This window comes from Malus sylvestris, chromosome 6 (assembly GCF_916048215.2).
Source record: "Malus sylvestris chromosome 6, drMalSylv7.2, whole genome shotgun sequence".
NCBI classification, from domain to species: domain Eukaryota; kingdom Viridiplantae; phylum Streptophyta; class Magnoliopsida; order Rosales; family Rosaceae; genus Malus; species Malus sylvestris.
In genome coordinates, this window is record NC_062265.1 from 26,902,829 (window position 1) to 26,916,508 (window position 13,680).

The 13,680-nt window shown below is 40.0% G+C and overlaps 3 protein-coding genes across 4 annotated transcripts in view; 1 reads left to right on the plus strand and 2 right to left on the minus strand.

Moving 5' to 3' along the window:
* Window positions 1–13,680, plus strand: part of LOC126627051 (uncharacterized) — a 93,199-nt gene that overhangs the window by 57,105 nt on the left and 22,414 nt on the right. The gene's annotated exons all lie outside the window — the stretch shown is intronic.
* LOC126627055 (uncharacterized) lies at window positions 3,256–4,326 on the minus strand. Its single transcript, XM_050296477.1, has one exon. The coding sequence runs from the start codon at window positions 4,116–4,118 to the stop codon at window positions 3,666–3,668; it is 453 nt and encodes a 150-aa protein (XP_050152434.1). The 5' UTR covers window positions 4,119–4,326; the 3' UTR covers window positions 3,256–3,665.
* LOC126627046 (uncharacterized) lies at window positions 4,642–6,551 on the minus strand. Its single transcript, XM_050296466.1, has 4 exons — window positions 6,347–6,551; window positions 6,130–6,260; window positions 5,963–6,038; window positions 4,642–5,879 (listed from the first exon to the last, which is right to left on the minus strand). Exons 1-4 carry the CDS (start codon window positions 6,474–6,476, stop codon window positions 4,705–4,707), a joined length of 1,512 nt encoding a protein of 503 aa, XP_050152423.1. The 5' UTR covers window positions 6,477–6,551; the 3' UTR covers window positions 4,642–4,704.

The following is a 13,680-nucleotide window of genomic DNA, read 5'->3' on the forward strand; positions in this document are numbered from 1 at the left end:
AATTCTCTAGCATGTGCATGGATCTTTCTTTATGCATGGGCTGGATCGATTATCTTTGGGTCAAGACAAGATTACAATTCAACATCCCCCCTTAATCTTGTCTTGTGACGCCAATTGTGTTCCTTAATCTGACAAAGTCTTCTTGCCTGAGTGGTTTGGTGAATATGTCAGCGACTTGGTCTTGTGACTTCACGTATTCCACTTGCACATCTTTTCTTGCAATACACTCTTTTATGTAATGATAGCGGGTATCTATGTGTTTGCCCCTGTCATGGAATACTGGATTATTTGCTAAAGCTATTGCAGACTTGTTGTCGACATAGATCTCTGTTAGCTCTTCTTGTGGCATGCTTAATTCTTTCAGCAAGTTTCTCAGCCATATTGCATGACAAACACATGAGGTAGCAGCTACGTATTCAGCTTCGCAGGTAGAGAGAGTGACAATCGGTTGCTTCTTTGACATCCATGTGAATGCAGTATCTCCCATGAAGAACACAAATCCAGTAATGCTTTTTCTATCGTCAAAATCTCCTGCCCAATCATTGTCACTATATCCAGCAAGTTTGTAGTTATCAGAACTTGAATAGAACAAGCCAAAGTTAATAGTACATTTAAGGTATCGAAGAATTCTTTTGGCAGTCTTCAAATGTGTAGTTGTGGGATTCTCCATGTAGCGATTGACTAATCCGATGGCATAAAGAATGTCTGGTCTTGTGCATGTCAAGTTACGCAAACTTCCAACTAGACTTTTGAAAAATGTTGGATCTACGCTTTTTCCTCTGTCATGCTTGGTTAGTTTGACTCCATACTCCACTGGCATGCCTATGGGCTTGCAGTCATCCATTTTGAACTTTTTCAGTAACTCCTTTGTGTAGCTTTCTTGGGAGATGAAAATGCCTTCTTCGTTCTGCTTGACTTTAATGCCTATGTAGTATGCCATCATCCCGATGTCAGTCATCTCGAATTCTTTGGTCATCATTCTCTTGAACTCTTCAAACATGCTTGGATTACTTCCGGTGAAGATTAGATCATCCACATATAAGCACACAATTAGAATATCTCCATCTTTGACTTTGATGTAGAGAGCATGTTCATGAGGGCACTTGATGAAGTTGTTCTCCTGAAAGTACTTGTCTATGCGACTATTCCATGCTTGTGGCGCTTGTTTTAACCCATAGAGGGCTTTCTTCAACTTCAAAACCTTGTCTTCATGCCCTTTGATTTCATAACCTGTCGGTTGCTGAATGTAGACTTCTTCTTCAATGACTCCATTTAGGAAAGCGGACTTCACATCCATTTGTTGAATCTTCCATTTGTTTTGAGCTGCCAAAGAAATTAGCAATCGTATAGTTTCCAACCGAGCAACGAGTGCAAATACCTCATCATAGTCGATTCCGGCTCTTTGACTATAGCCATTCGCCACTAATCTTGCCTTGTATCTTTCGACCTCTCCGTTGACATTTTTCTTTGTCTTATACACCCACTTGAGGCTTTGTGTTCTTTTGGAAGAATAGCGAGTTCCCATGTATCGTTATTCTGGATTGCTTCAATTTCTTCATCCATTGCTTTCCTCCACTTAGTATCTTGCAGTGCTTCTTGGAAGTCAACTGGTTCATAATCAGCAAAGAAACAGAAAAGTGTAGGATTATCAAGTCTTTCAGCTACCTCATAAAGATCTCGTAGACTTCTTGTGCGTGGTACTTCTCTTTCATTTAGACTCCTACTTGATGATGCTGATGCTGGTGAATTACCATGATTGGTTGATGTTGGTGAAGCAGGTGGAATAATGGATTCTTGTTGAACCTCTCTTGTTTGCTCCATCATCCCTTGTTCATTCTCTTCTTCAAACTGAGGAAAGAAGTGAAGATCACCTGTATGAGAGCAAAATTCTCATTCTCCTTCTTCATCGAACGTCACGTCTCGACTAATCACTGTCTTCCCATTGTTTGGATTATATAGCTTATAGCTTTTTGAATTTGAGTCATAGCCGATGAAGATAAACTTCTCACTTTTATCGTCGAGTTTGGTTCTTCTCTCGTCTAGTACATGTACATGGGCTATGCTTCCAAAAACTCTTAGATAGGAGATACCTAGTTTTCTTCCACTCCATGCTTCTTGTGGAGTCTTTCCCCACACACTTCTTGTTGGAGACCAATTTGATAGGTAAACAGCACATGTTACAGCTTCTTCCCATAACTCCTTAGGCAATCTCTTGCTTTTGAGCATGCTTCGAGCCATGTCAAGGATGGTTCGATTTTTTCTTTCCGCCACACCATTTTGTTGAAGGGATCTTGGAACTGTCAAAGGTTTACGAATTCCATTGGCTTCACAGAATTCTTGAAATTCGTTCGAAGTGAATTCTCCTCCTCAATCAGATCTCATGGCTTAGATCTTGCAACCACTTTCTTTTTCTACAACGGCTTTGAACTTCTTGAATGCTCCAAAGGCCTCTGATTTCTGCTTCAAGAAATATACCCAGGTTTTCCTTGAAAAATCATCATTGAAGAGAAGGAAATAATTATTTTTACCCAAAGAGCTTGGTTTTATTGGACCGCACACATCAGTGTGAATAAGCTCGAGTGGCTTCTGGGCTCTTGTGGTTGACTCCTTTGGAAAGCTTTTCCTGAACTGTTTCCCAAGTAAACATCCTTTGCAAGCTTGATCAGGGCGACTGATGCACGGTAAGCCTCTCACCATCTCCTTCTTGGATAATAACTCCAGTCCTCCAAAGTTAAGATGCCCAAAACGAAGATGCCAAAGCCAGGATGTGTCTTTGTAACATGTTTTGAAGTACTTTGCAACATCATTTTGAATATTCATAGGAAACATCCTATTCTTTGACATTTTCATCTTGGCAATTAATCTTCCTTTGTCATCTCTAAGAAAAATGCTATAATTTTTCAAGTGAATATCATAACCTTTTTCTAAGAGTTGACCCAATCTCAAAATGTTGCTTTTCATATTGGGCACGTAGTAGACATTTGAAATTAATTGGTGACCGCCATTTTTCATGGGAATTAGGATGTTACCTTTTCCTTTGACGAGTATTTTGGATTCGTCTCCAAAAGAAACATTGCCACTCACCGATTAATTAAGCTCTACGAACATGCTTCTTCTTCCGCACATGTGGGTCTCCATCATTGTTCTTGCATGCTAGTAGCACAACACCATTATCTTCTTTCTTTTCTTTCACATAATTTATGTTCTCAAGTCTGTTGCTTGAAGCTCTACATTCCCAAGCATAATGCCCAAACTTTTGACAGTTGTAGCATTGAACTTGAGATTTTTCATACCTTAAGTTTGAGCATCCTCTTCCATGACCTTTTGTTGAGCTTCCTCCTCATTCGTAGTTGTTATGGTTGTTGAAGTTCCAACCATGTCCACGTCCACATCCGCGTCCTCGACCACGACTTCTTTCGTACTGGCTTCTCTCATTGTCGAAGCTTTCTTCTTTCTTCTTTGGCTGGACATGCATCTTGAGGAGTTGTTCATCATTCCCTTGCCTCTTCTTATGTTTCTCTTCATATGCTTGTAGCGAACCCATTAATTGCTCTATACTAATTTCTTCCAAGTTTTTAGTTTCTTCAATCGTCACAACAATGTGCTCGAACTTGGGGTCCAACGAGCGTAGTATCTTCTCCATAATTCTAACATCTTCCAACTTTTCACCGTTTCTTTTTTAATTGATTAGAAATAACTAAGACTCTTGAGAAATAATCAGAGATTGATTCAGACCCTTTCATTTGTAGAGATTCGAACTCACCTCTTAATACTTGAAGACGAACATTTTTCACTTGTTCAGATCCTTTGTAAGAGGTTTGAAGCTTCTCCCATGCTTGCTTGGCAGCGGTTGCACTTGAGACCTTCTCAAAGCCATTGTCATCTAATGCTTGGTAGATGAGGTAGAGAGCCTTCTTGTCTTTCTTTCTTGAATCTTTCAAACTCTCCTTCTGGGGTTGGGACATAGTAGCTTCATCTCCAGGCTCAGTGTAGCCTTTCTCCACGACTTCCCATACATCGTGTGCTCCCAAAATGGCCTTCATTTTGATACTCCAATTATCGAAGTTGTTGTTATCGAGCACTGGAACTTGGAAGGCTACCATAGCGTTGCTAGCCATAGCTCTGATACCACTTTGTTGGGGCTTAAAAAGACTTCACTACTTTGGAGTTATTTATCTCACAAAGGAGTATGTAACACAGCGGAATTGATAGGCAAGAGAAATAAAGAATACTCAAAGTTTTTACACAAGATTTTTATTCACTCACAAACTTAGTACAAAAGGAAACACTCAAACACTCTTAGAAGCTTTGTTGCTTCTTCTCACTTCTCACTACTTGCTCTCTTGGTTGTTACCAAGGTATTAAATATCGGTAATATCGGTAATCCGAAAACACGGAAATATCGATGGAAATATCGGTAAAATATCGATATCGATAAAAATTACATGGAAACCACGGAAATTGTAAGAAAAACTTGGAAATTTTTATTGAAACTTTGTAGGATGTTTATTTAGTCAATTATCTATTAGTTTATCACAAAAAATTGGAAGGAAATGCATTGCATGATGGATTTAACATTATCAAGTTGATTATATAGCGATCTGACAAACATTATGAGTGTAGAAAATATGTAGTAATTAATGAAAGAAGTCTAAACACACCATAATCATTTATATATAATGAATTAGTACAATATTTTACACTTTAGTACCACATAGAGTTCCTATGAGGTTCAAATTTTTCACTATCTTCATCATCTCTATGTGTAGAATGAGTGTATTGTGAAGAGTAGTTATCAAATGATAAATCCCCAAAATAGTTTTGCATGTAATTGTTAATATGCCACCCATATGGATCCGAGATTGGTTGAGGTTGTCCATAAGAAAAATCATTTGAAGATTGAGTCTGGGATTGTTTCCATGAGTCGCTCGATTCCATCCCAACAGGAATGGGATATGAAGGGTAGGGATATGAAGGGTAGGGAAATGGTTGGTTATGAGTATAACCATAGTTACTACTTCCCAATCCAACAGAGTCTGAAGTTCTAGATAACGAGTCATCTTCTTGACTTGACAAAATCCCCTTGCCTCTTTCTCTGCGAGTATAGTCCTTTCCTATGGCACCAATTCCTGGTCCTGCCCGCCTACTGCCATGGTCATCATCCTGTGTTGCATGCGTGAAGTTTGCCTCACCAGTGAAAGGGCTCATATATCCGGGAGGTGGTGGTCCATAATAGTTTCCATATCCACCACCACTACCTCCAGCTCCACTACCTCCAGCTCCACTATGTCCTTCATCATTCCCACCTCCGGTGGTAGGTGAGTCTCCTGATCTTGTACTAGAGCTATCATTAGTACTAGCACGATGTTGTGGTTGTGTAAGATTGGAAGAAGGTGGAATTCCAGTGTTTCTTGGTCTTGGGAGGAAAAGTTCATCCAAAGAGTCAGCGCTGCTAGATCCCACCTCCTCCTCTAATACTCTTTCTACATTTATCCCTTCATTACGTGCTTCTTCAGCAACTCTGGGAGCTGGGTTGCCTTCATCATCATCTAAATGAAGAGGTCTAATCCATTGAAAAAGTTGGTTACCCTCCGTATCATCATCTTCACCAACAATATCAAACACATCTAGTGGGTCACCACGGTCGACATGATCTATTTCAGCTTCCTTATCTCGAATTTGAAGCTTCATGTTGTAGTAGCAATAAACTAATTTTTCCAACCTACTATGCGCCAACCTATTTCTTTGCTTTGTGTGTATCAGTGCAAATGTGCTCCAATTTCTTTCACAAGCAGATGATGAAGCTGTTTGTGATAATACTTTTATTGCTAACTTTCTCACAGTTGGTGCATCGGTCCCATACATGATCCACCATTCAGCTACAATGAAAAACAATGTTGATAAGCCTAATAACTCGAACAAATTCTATTATAAACTTATAGTGAAATATGTTTACACTCACTAGGAGACATTGTTGTTCGAGCAGCAATTGATGTTGGTTCTCCAAAAGTTCTTCTTGCATCTTTAAACCATGTTAGCTGAATTCAATAAATCGTGTTAGTTTAATCCAACAAAGTAATTATTAATATTATAATTTAAGTAATTATTATAATTTAAGTAATTGTGTACCTCATTTCCAAATTGGCCAACTGCTGGTGATGCAGGGTCTAATTTAGAGTATACATTATGTACAGCACGTATAAGGGTACCATCATCTCCAACACCGGGTCTGTATTGGTATCGAGGATTCAAATAATAGGTTGTTCAAAGAAACACATACTCTAATAAGAGAAATAATACTTATGCAACTAAAGAAATGAATTGCAAATTATGACATAATTTATACCTGCTGCATGCAAATCGTGGTACAATGTTTTATACCATCGATCTTCAATTATCTTGATGACCCACCTTGCACCATGTTTTCTTTCCAATTCATCCTTCACTACACGCATCAACTCATATACTGCCCCCATAGTAGGATACTCTTATGTGTCAACGATCCGTAAAACTTTGTAAAAAGGTTCAAACAGTTGGCACACATGTTCTGATTGAGTCCAGAAAGCATGATCAAGCACTATACTTTCCACCATACGACCTGTATTTGAGTGGCTGAAATTGTGGTTGGCCCAATCATCACTAGTGAATAGTTGTTTCAACCCTGCTTTCTTCTTCAGTAGGCTGTCTAATGCAATATAGTTGGTGGCGAATCGAGTGGTAGCTGGACGAATGATTTCTCCTTTGCAAAATTCACGCATCTTTGCCAACAACCAACCGTGATTGTAAATATAATTTGTGATCGTTCTAGCTCTTTTGACCACAGTAGCAACATTCTCTCTCTTCCCCATTGCCTCAAACATGAGATCAATACAATGTGCTGCACATGATGTCCAAAACACAGTATGATGCTTCATTAACTTTTTTCCAGCTTTGACAAATGCAGAACCGTTGTCGGTCACGACTTGGACAACATTATGCTCTCCCACCTCCATGATTACATCCCTCAATAATTTGTAAATATACTTGTAGTTCTTTATATGGTCTGAAGCATCAACAGACTTCAAAAAAATTGTCTTTCCCTTGGAGTATACCATGAAGTTGATGATAGACAATCTGGTCGGCCCAGTCCATCCGTCACACATGATTGTGCAACCATTAGTTTCCCACTTTGACCTCAACTTGTTAACATACTCGCCAATGTCTTTATACTCCATATCCAAATATTTGTTTCTTATCTCATAGGGAGTGGGAGGTTGTACTCCAACACCGGCCTGTTGACATCCCACTACCATATTTTTGAAATGATGTGATGATGTTTTCTCAGCAGGGACATTTTCATAGATAAAGAACTTGCTAATTAGACGCCCCATTCCCTCCTTCACATTACCTCCCTTGAAATAACTCCAAACACTCTTTTGACGTGTGTTGAGCTATATATTTTCATAAACAAAATATATTAGCAAATCTTAATCAAAATGGGGAGACTTTAAAATAATAATAGTCCAAAATATGGACTGACTAGAAATAAGGCTCACTTTATGTGTGTGCGCGCATATATTCTTATGTATACTATATTTATATAATATATATAAGAAATAAAGAGAGAAAAAAAACTACACCCGCACACGTGGACCTCAACATACACCAAGTCTGAAGGAGTTTGTCATCTACATGGCAACCGGGTATAAAGAATGTGTGTATCTAGAACCCTTTAAAACTCCCACGTTCTCCACTCAAGAGATGGTTTTCTCTCAGCATCTCCACACCCCAGAAAAGTTGCATCCCACTAAACTTCAACTGCCATGTCCACTGTTCGCCTATAAAAAGGCATCGAACCAAAGCAAAAAAAAAAAACAGAGAAAGAAGAGGAGAGACTCTGCAGAAATTGAGAGACAACGGTGAAGAACGAACGACAAAGAAGAACAAAGCAAGAGAGTAAGGGGAAAAATACACAACAGCAAAAAAGAAAAAAAAAACGCAGGAAAGGAGGAAGGTTTACACACGGCAAAGAACATCAAAGTGTGCACACGACAAAGAACATTAAAATACACAAAGGTATCAATCTTTATCTTTAATTTGTTCTTGGTTTTGTGTATTGGGTGCAGCTTTTTGCAGGATGAATGAAAGAGGAACTTGGCTTTTCCTCTTTCACCGAAGCCAGAAAGATGGATGGGCAAATTTCCCCATGGCAGCCAATTGATAAGAGAAGAAAAAAAAATCTTTTCTCCTTCCCCCTTAATTTTGCCGACAACAGGGGGCGTTGCTTTGATAAAAACCCAGTCACCACCGCTCTTCAACCGTTGTCTCTAGCAGTCCTTCGGAAGAAGCCCAAGGGCCCCGAGGACGGTGAACCAAGCAATCAACCAAACCGCAATACCACCGCTCTTCAACTGTTGTTTCCGGCAGTCCTTCGGAAGAAGCCCAAGGGCAGTGCCATCTGCACTCCGAGGACGTTGAGCCAAGCGATGTAGTTAAGCACGCGGGTCCAGACCATCAGAAATTTCGACAAAGGCTCGTACGAGAAGATGGCAGCGATGGTCAGTGTGAAGAAGTGAAAGAAAAAATGCAACACCAATCGCCATGAGCCATCCCCATCCCACTGACAGTGGCGAGAATAACCCAAGGCCTTCAGAAAATGTGGAACACATCCGAAGGCAAGAAAGCCGAGAATTTGGGAAAATAGACATGTCCCCAGGTCCAAGGATGCAGCGGAAATGGTTCTAAAGTTGCACTTTAAAACAGATTACAGAGGCTCAAAGGCTCTCTGTGAAGCTCCTGCAGCCTCTTGGGTGTCTAAAGAAGTTTTTCGACACCTCCCTTCCTCTTTTCAGAGATGCAACGGAGAAGAAGCCGTCACTCTGCACGTTTGAACAAGTGGAGAACAAGAACCCAACATGCCCAGCTATGGTCCCGAGCTTCTATCGGTCGACGAGCCATGGTCGTCTTCAAAAAAAGTTTTGCGTTCTTCATTGAGATAGAAACCCGAAGAAAGCCCAACCAAAGAAGAATAGGCGCTAGTTGCCACTGACCAAGTTTCATTCGAATTCCTGTTTAAATTAGGAATTGGAAAAAAAATCTCCAACAAGCAAAGATGATTCGTGATTTTAGTCGAAGACTAGTTTTACCCCTTTGAAGACAAATCCATGCAGGCAACGGAAAACTCAAAAGAAAGTGCTTGTTTGTTTTTTTTTTTTTTTTTTTTTAAAAAGGCTAAGCACGTGGCACCTCAAAGATGAAGCAAGTTATTGTCAAATGTTGGGCAAAAGCTAAGTTCAAGGTTGAAGACAGAAAAAAATGTTGAAAACTCATAAGGAAGAGAAGAAGAGTTCCAGACCAAAAAGCTTTGGTCACATCAAAAGTAAAGTTAAAAGAGTAAGGCTTGCTGTCAGATTGGTCAGAAGTTTAGGTCAGATAGGTTTGAAGTCCCATGTTTTGAAAAGTTCAAAGAAAAATATAAAAACGAAGAGGAGAAATGCTAACTGAAATTAGCATCTCACATGGAAAGTCGCTCACGTGGGGGTCAATAAAGTTATGGGAGTTCTTTATGGCAATTTAACTTGTGCCATTTCAAAATTGGATCCCATCCTCTTCGAACCATTAAGGAGACATACGGCAATGACAAAAGAAAAATAAAGAAAGAAGAAAAGCAAGGACTCAAAGTTTACAAGACACAAATGCCACAAAACCCCGTCAAACTTCAAATGGTACGAAGCCATATCAAGTATTAAATGGCACAAAGCCGCGATGAGTCTCAAAATAATGAACTACGCCGGTTTGATTCCGTTAAGGATACGTAGGCAGTCTAATATCAAGTTTTAGACGCAACCGTGAAGGCGAAACGAATCCCTGGTTTATACAAACTAAATTCAATTCTGCTATCAAATACCAAAATGGCACGAAGCCGAAGAAAAGTTTTCAAAGGGCACGAAGCCGTATCAAACTCTCAAATGGCACAAAGCCGAAGAAAAGTCTCAAATGGCATGAAGCCATATCAAACTTTCAAATGCTCCTCGCCCGCATGAGCTGAAACTGCATAAGGCACTATGCTCTTCGCCCGCATGAGCTGAAACTGCATAAGGCACTATGCTCCTCACCCGCATGAGCTAAAACTGCACAAAGCATCAAATCCAAATAAGTACCAACACCATGAACTACGAGTGACTTGATCCCTCAAGAGGGTACGTAGGCAATCTAGGGTTCGACCTAGGTGCAGTCACAAAATCAAACAAACATCAAATTCCTCAAGTTACATTTTTATTCGAATTGGAATCAAAGGGTATTTCTTTCCCAAAAGAAAGATTGTAATTAATAAGCGTGTAGCCTAGAATGGGTCGAACTCGAATTAATAAAATCCTCTTCGGAAAACTGAACGAGGGTGAAATTGTGTCGAGTGAATTATTTGTTTACATATTATGTACAATTTTTGCTCAACATAATTTTTGGCACGCCCGGTGGGACCCATTTTCCCTTTCATCTCTAATTTTGAAGATAATTAATGTGCTATGTGTTTTCTTTTTTGCAGAAAAAAAAAGGAAGCATGGCACCACAAGTTACTGTTTACTTCCACGAACTCTCTGCTGCTGCATCCAAACTTGGACATGGAGGGCGTGCTAGTCGCCGAATCTCCTTCACCATCAATGAAGCACCAACTATCTGCAACATGGTGAAGGCTAAGTTAGCAACAAAGACAAACAAGGCGGCTGTAAAAATCATCAAGGTTGGACCAAAAAAATGCCCGTCCAAGAACGCCCTAAGGAACGCAAGGAAAAGAGCAGCACGATCTCTTAGGAAGAAGATCGCTAAGGAGTGTGTACTTGAAGATATTGAAATCATCTCAAGGGAGCTTCTTGGAGCTATTTCATCTAAGGACACCAAGGTCCCTCGACGCAAGATTGTCAAAGTGACATCATCACCACTTACCAAGGTTCCCGTCATTACTCAAATCATGATTGGAACAATCCCAATCACTTTACCTACAACGGAGTTGGTCATGATGACTTCCGTCGAAGAAGATGAAGAAATTTTGCCAATAGTATCCGGAAATGTTCAACAAAAGGCCAAGGCCTACGAAATTGTTGAGGAAGGTAACAACATTCAATTTGAGGGGCCTATCACACGTGCAAGGGCCCGAGCATTGGCAGTCCACTCTCTCGAGAGTTCATCTTCCCTTAAAGATACTCTTGGAGGAAACGAATATTTTTCCCAAGAAGAGATTCCTAGAGTAATGACTCAATTCCAAAGGTTGGAGATAAATGAAGACCCCGAATCTGAGAACATGCAAGTTTTGATGACTGGGGCATCAAATATAGAAGAACAATTGCTAGAAATGCAACGAAAACTAGCAGAAAAAGAAGCAGAAATGGCGGCTTTGGTAGCTGATAAGGAAGCTGAGATTGCAACTTTAGCAGCTCAGTTAGCCGCTCAAGCTAGCATAAATAATGCTGGAGAAAGAGCAAGGAAAGAAACAGAAGGAGAAAGTTCTGGCACCCAACTCACGCATCAAGATATCAATGCAATTTTCGCTGAAAAGATTCGTGAATTTCAAATGTCTTTAACGACACCAATTCTTGGATACCGGAAGCCTTATCCAGCTCACTATGACACAGTGCCATTTCCCCAAGGGTATCAAAAACCGAGCTTTGATAAATTTGATGGTTTAAGTGGTTCTCCTCAAGAACATTTAGCTCATTTTTACTCAGCTTGCGGGGAAACATCGCAGTCAGATCCCTTATTGGTTCGACAGTTTGTTCAATCACTCAAAGGGTGTGCCTTCACATGGTATACTCAGTTAGAGCCAGGATCTATTTTAACATGGGATGATATGCAAAGAGCTTTTCTAGCTCAATTCGTCAATTCAAAGAAAAAAGTCACATTAATGGATTTGGCTCAAACAACACAAAGGCTTGGAGAAAGTACGAGCGAATTCATCACAAGATGGAGGAGTCTTAACCTACAATGCATGGAAAAGATTTCTGAATTTTCGGCAGTGCAAATATGTTACAATAACCTCATCCCTGAGATTGCAACATTTGTAGGAATTGCGGAGCCTCGAACTTTCGACGAGTTGGTATCCAAAGCAAGCAATGTGGAGAAGCAGATGTCCCGGAAAAATGTGATTGGAAAAATGATCCAAGACTTAGAAAATAAGTCAGACACCAAGAATGGAGATAACAAAAGAATGTCGAAGAAGGGAGATTCTATGGCGACATTTGTCAAAGTAGACAAGAAAAGTGACAATATAAAAAGAAAAGAAGAAACCAAGGGGACAAGGAGGCTTTCACTTAAAGAAAGAAAAGAAGTTAAATATAGTTTCGATGATGAAGATGTTGGAACTATCTTCGACGAACTCCTTGCAGCAAAAATGATCACGCTTCCTGAACCAAAGCGTCCCGCTGAAGTAAATAAGACCGATGATCCAAAGTATTGTCGGTATCATCGACTCATCAGCCATACGATAGAGGACTGTTATATCCTTAAGGATATAATTCAAGAAAAAATCAACAAGCATGAGATCGAGGTGGATTCATCTTCAAAACATCAGACGGCAACGTCCAATATGATCGAAGGAAAATCAACACCCTCATCTCCATTACCAGAAGGGTCAATCCCTGTAGGATTCCATGTCGATAATGAAACCACAGTTGTCTATACCTATCCTGCCATGCCTCATTCTGGAAATCCAAAAATTCCAACTCTGTATGAGCTCATGACGGCACCAAATTTTGATGTTTGGGAAGATTCGTCACTTGAATCCGAAGATGAATGGCAAACTGTAAGTGAAAAGAGGGTGAAAAAGATTGCTAAACATCATTCTTCCACTAAGCAATCAAAAGGAAAATTATGGAGTGGACCACCCTCAAAAGATGCAAAGAAAAAGAAGAAAAATACTCAGAGAAGGCCTAGAGTCTTTCAAGACGATGAGTACAAGCAGCCTTTCAGAGCACCAATAACCCTTGAAGACTACCTCCCTCCAAAACTTTTCAAAAGTAAGGGAAATGAGGAAGGAATTGAAAATTGCCACGCAACCTCATGTGAAATCTATAACGATAATGAGGTAGATGCAATAACTCTACGCTCTGGCCAAAGGATCCCGTCTGCCGACAAGAAAGAAGGAAAAGAAGTAGTTGATTCAGTCAAACATTCCGATAAACCAAGTGCAAGAGAGGTTCCAGTCACTACCACTGTAGAGCCTACGGTAGAAGTTTCAGTCTCAACCACAAAAGAAAGTATCTCTAAGAGACATGCAAAAGATGTATTACAGTCCCAAGATGGCAAATACGACATTGTCGACCATCTTAAGTGCATCTCATATCTCCTTAGTGTGTACGATGCTCTAAAAATGTCTAATGAGCTTAGAGAAGCACTCATAATGGCTTTAACAAATCCTGAAGTATTTGAAACAAGCTTGAAATTTGCAGAGATGGATACAACGTCACCAAAATATTGCGCTTGCTGCCTTGCAAGTATCACATTTGACAAAAGTGACCTTATACTTGGAGACGAATACCACAATCGACCCTTATACGTCAGTGGACTAGTGGGAGATACATCAATAAATCGAATCTTGCTTGATTGTGGATCAGCAGTAAACCTACTTCCTCTTCGAACACTTCAAGTTATGGGGATGAATGTTCGTCAATTGACATCATCAATGTTAACCATTCAAGGCTTCAATCAAGT

Bases quoted from the DNA above. Each gene is read 5' to 3' on its own strand.
- LOC126627055 (XM_050296477.1), bottom strand. From the start codon at position 4,118: ATGGCTAGCAACGCTATGGTAGCCTTCCAAGTTCCAGTGCTCGATAAC.
- LOC126627046 (XM_050296466.1), bottom strand. From the start codon at position 6,476: ATGGGGGCAGTATATGAGTTGATGCGTGTAGTGAAGGATGAATTGGAA. The intron at 6,261-6,346 runs GTATAAATTATG...TTCTTTGAACAA, and splicing joins CCACGATTTGCATGCAGCAG to CCTATTATTTGAATCCTCGA. The intron at 6,039-6,129 runs GTACACAATTAC...TATTGAATTCAG, and splicing joins TTGGCCAATTTGGAAATGAG to CTAACATGGTTTAAAGATGC.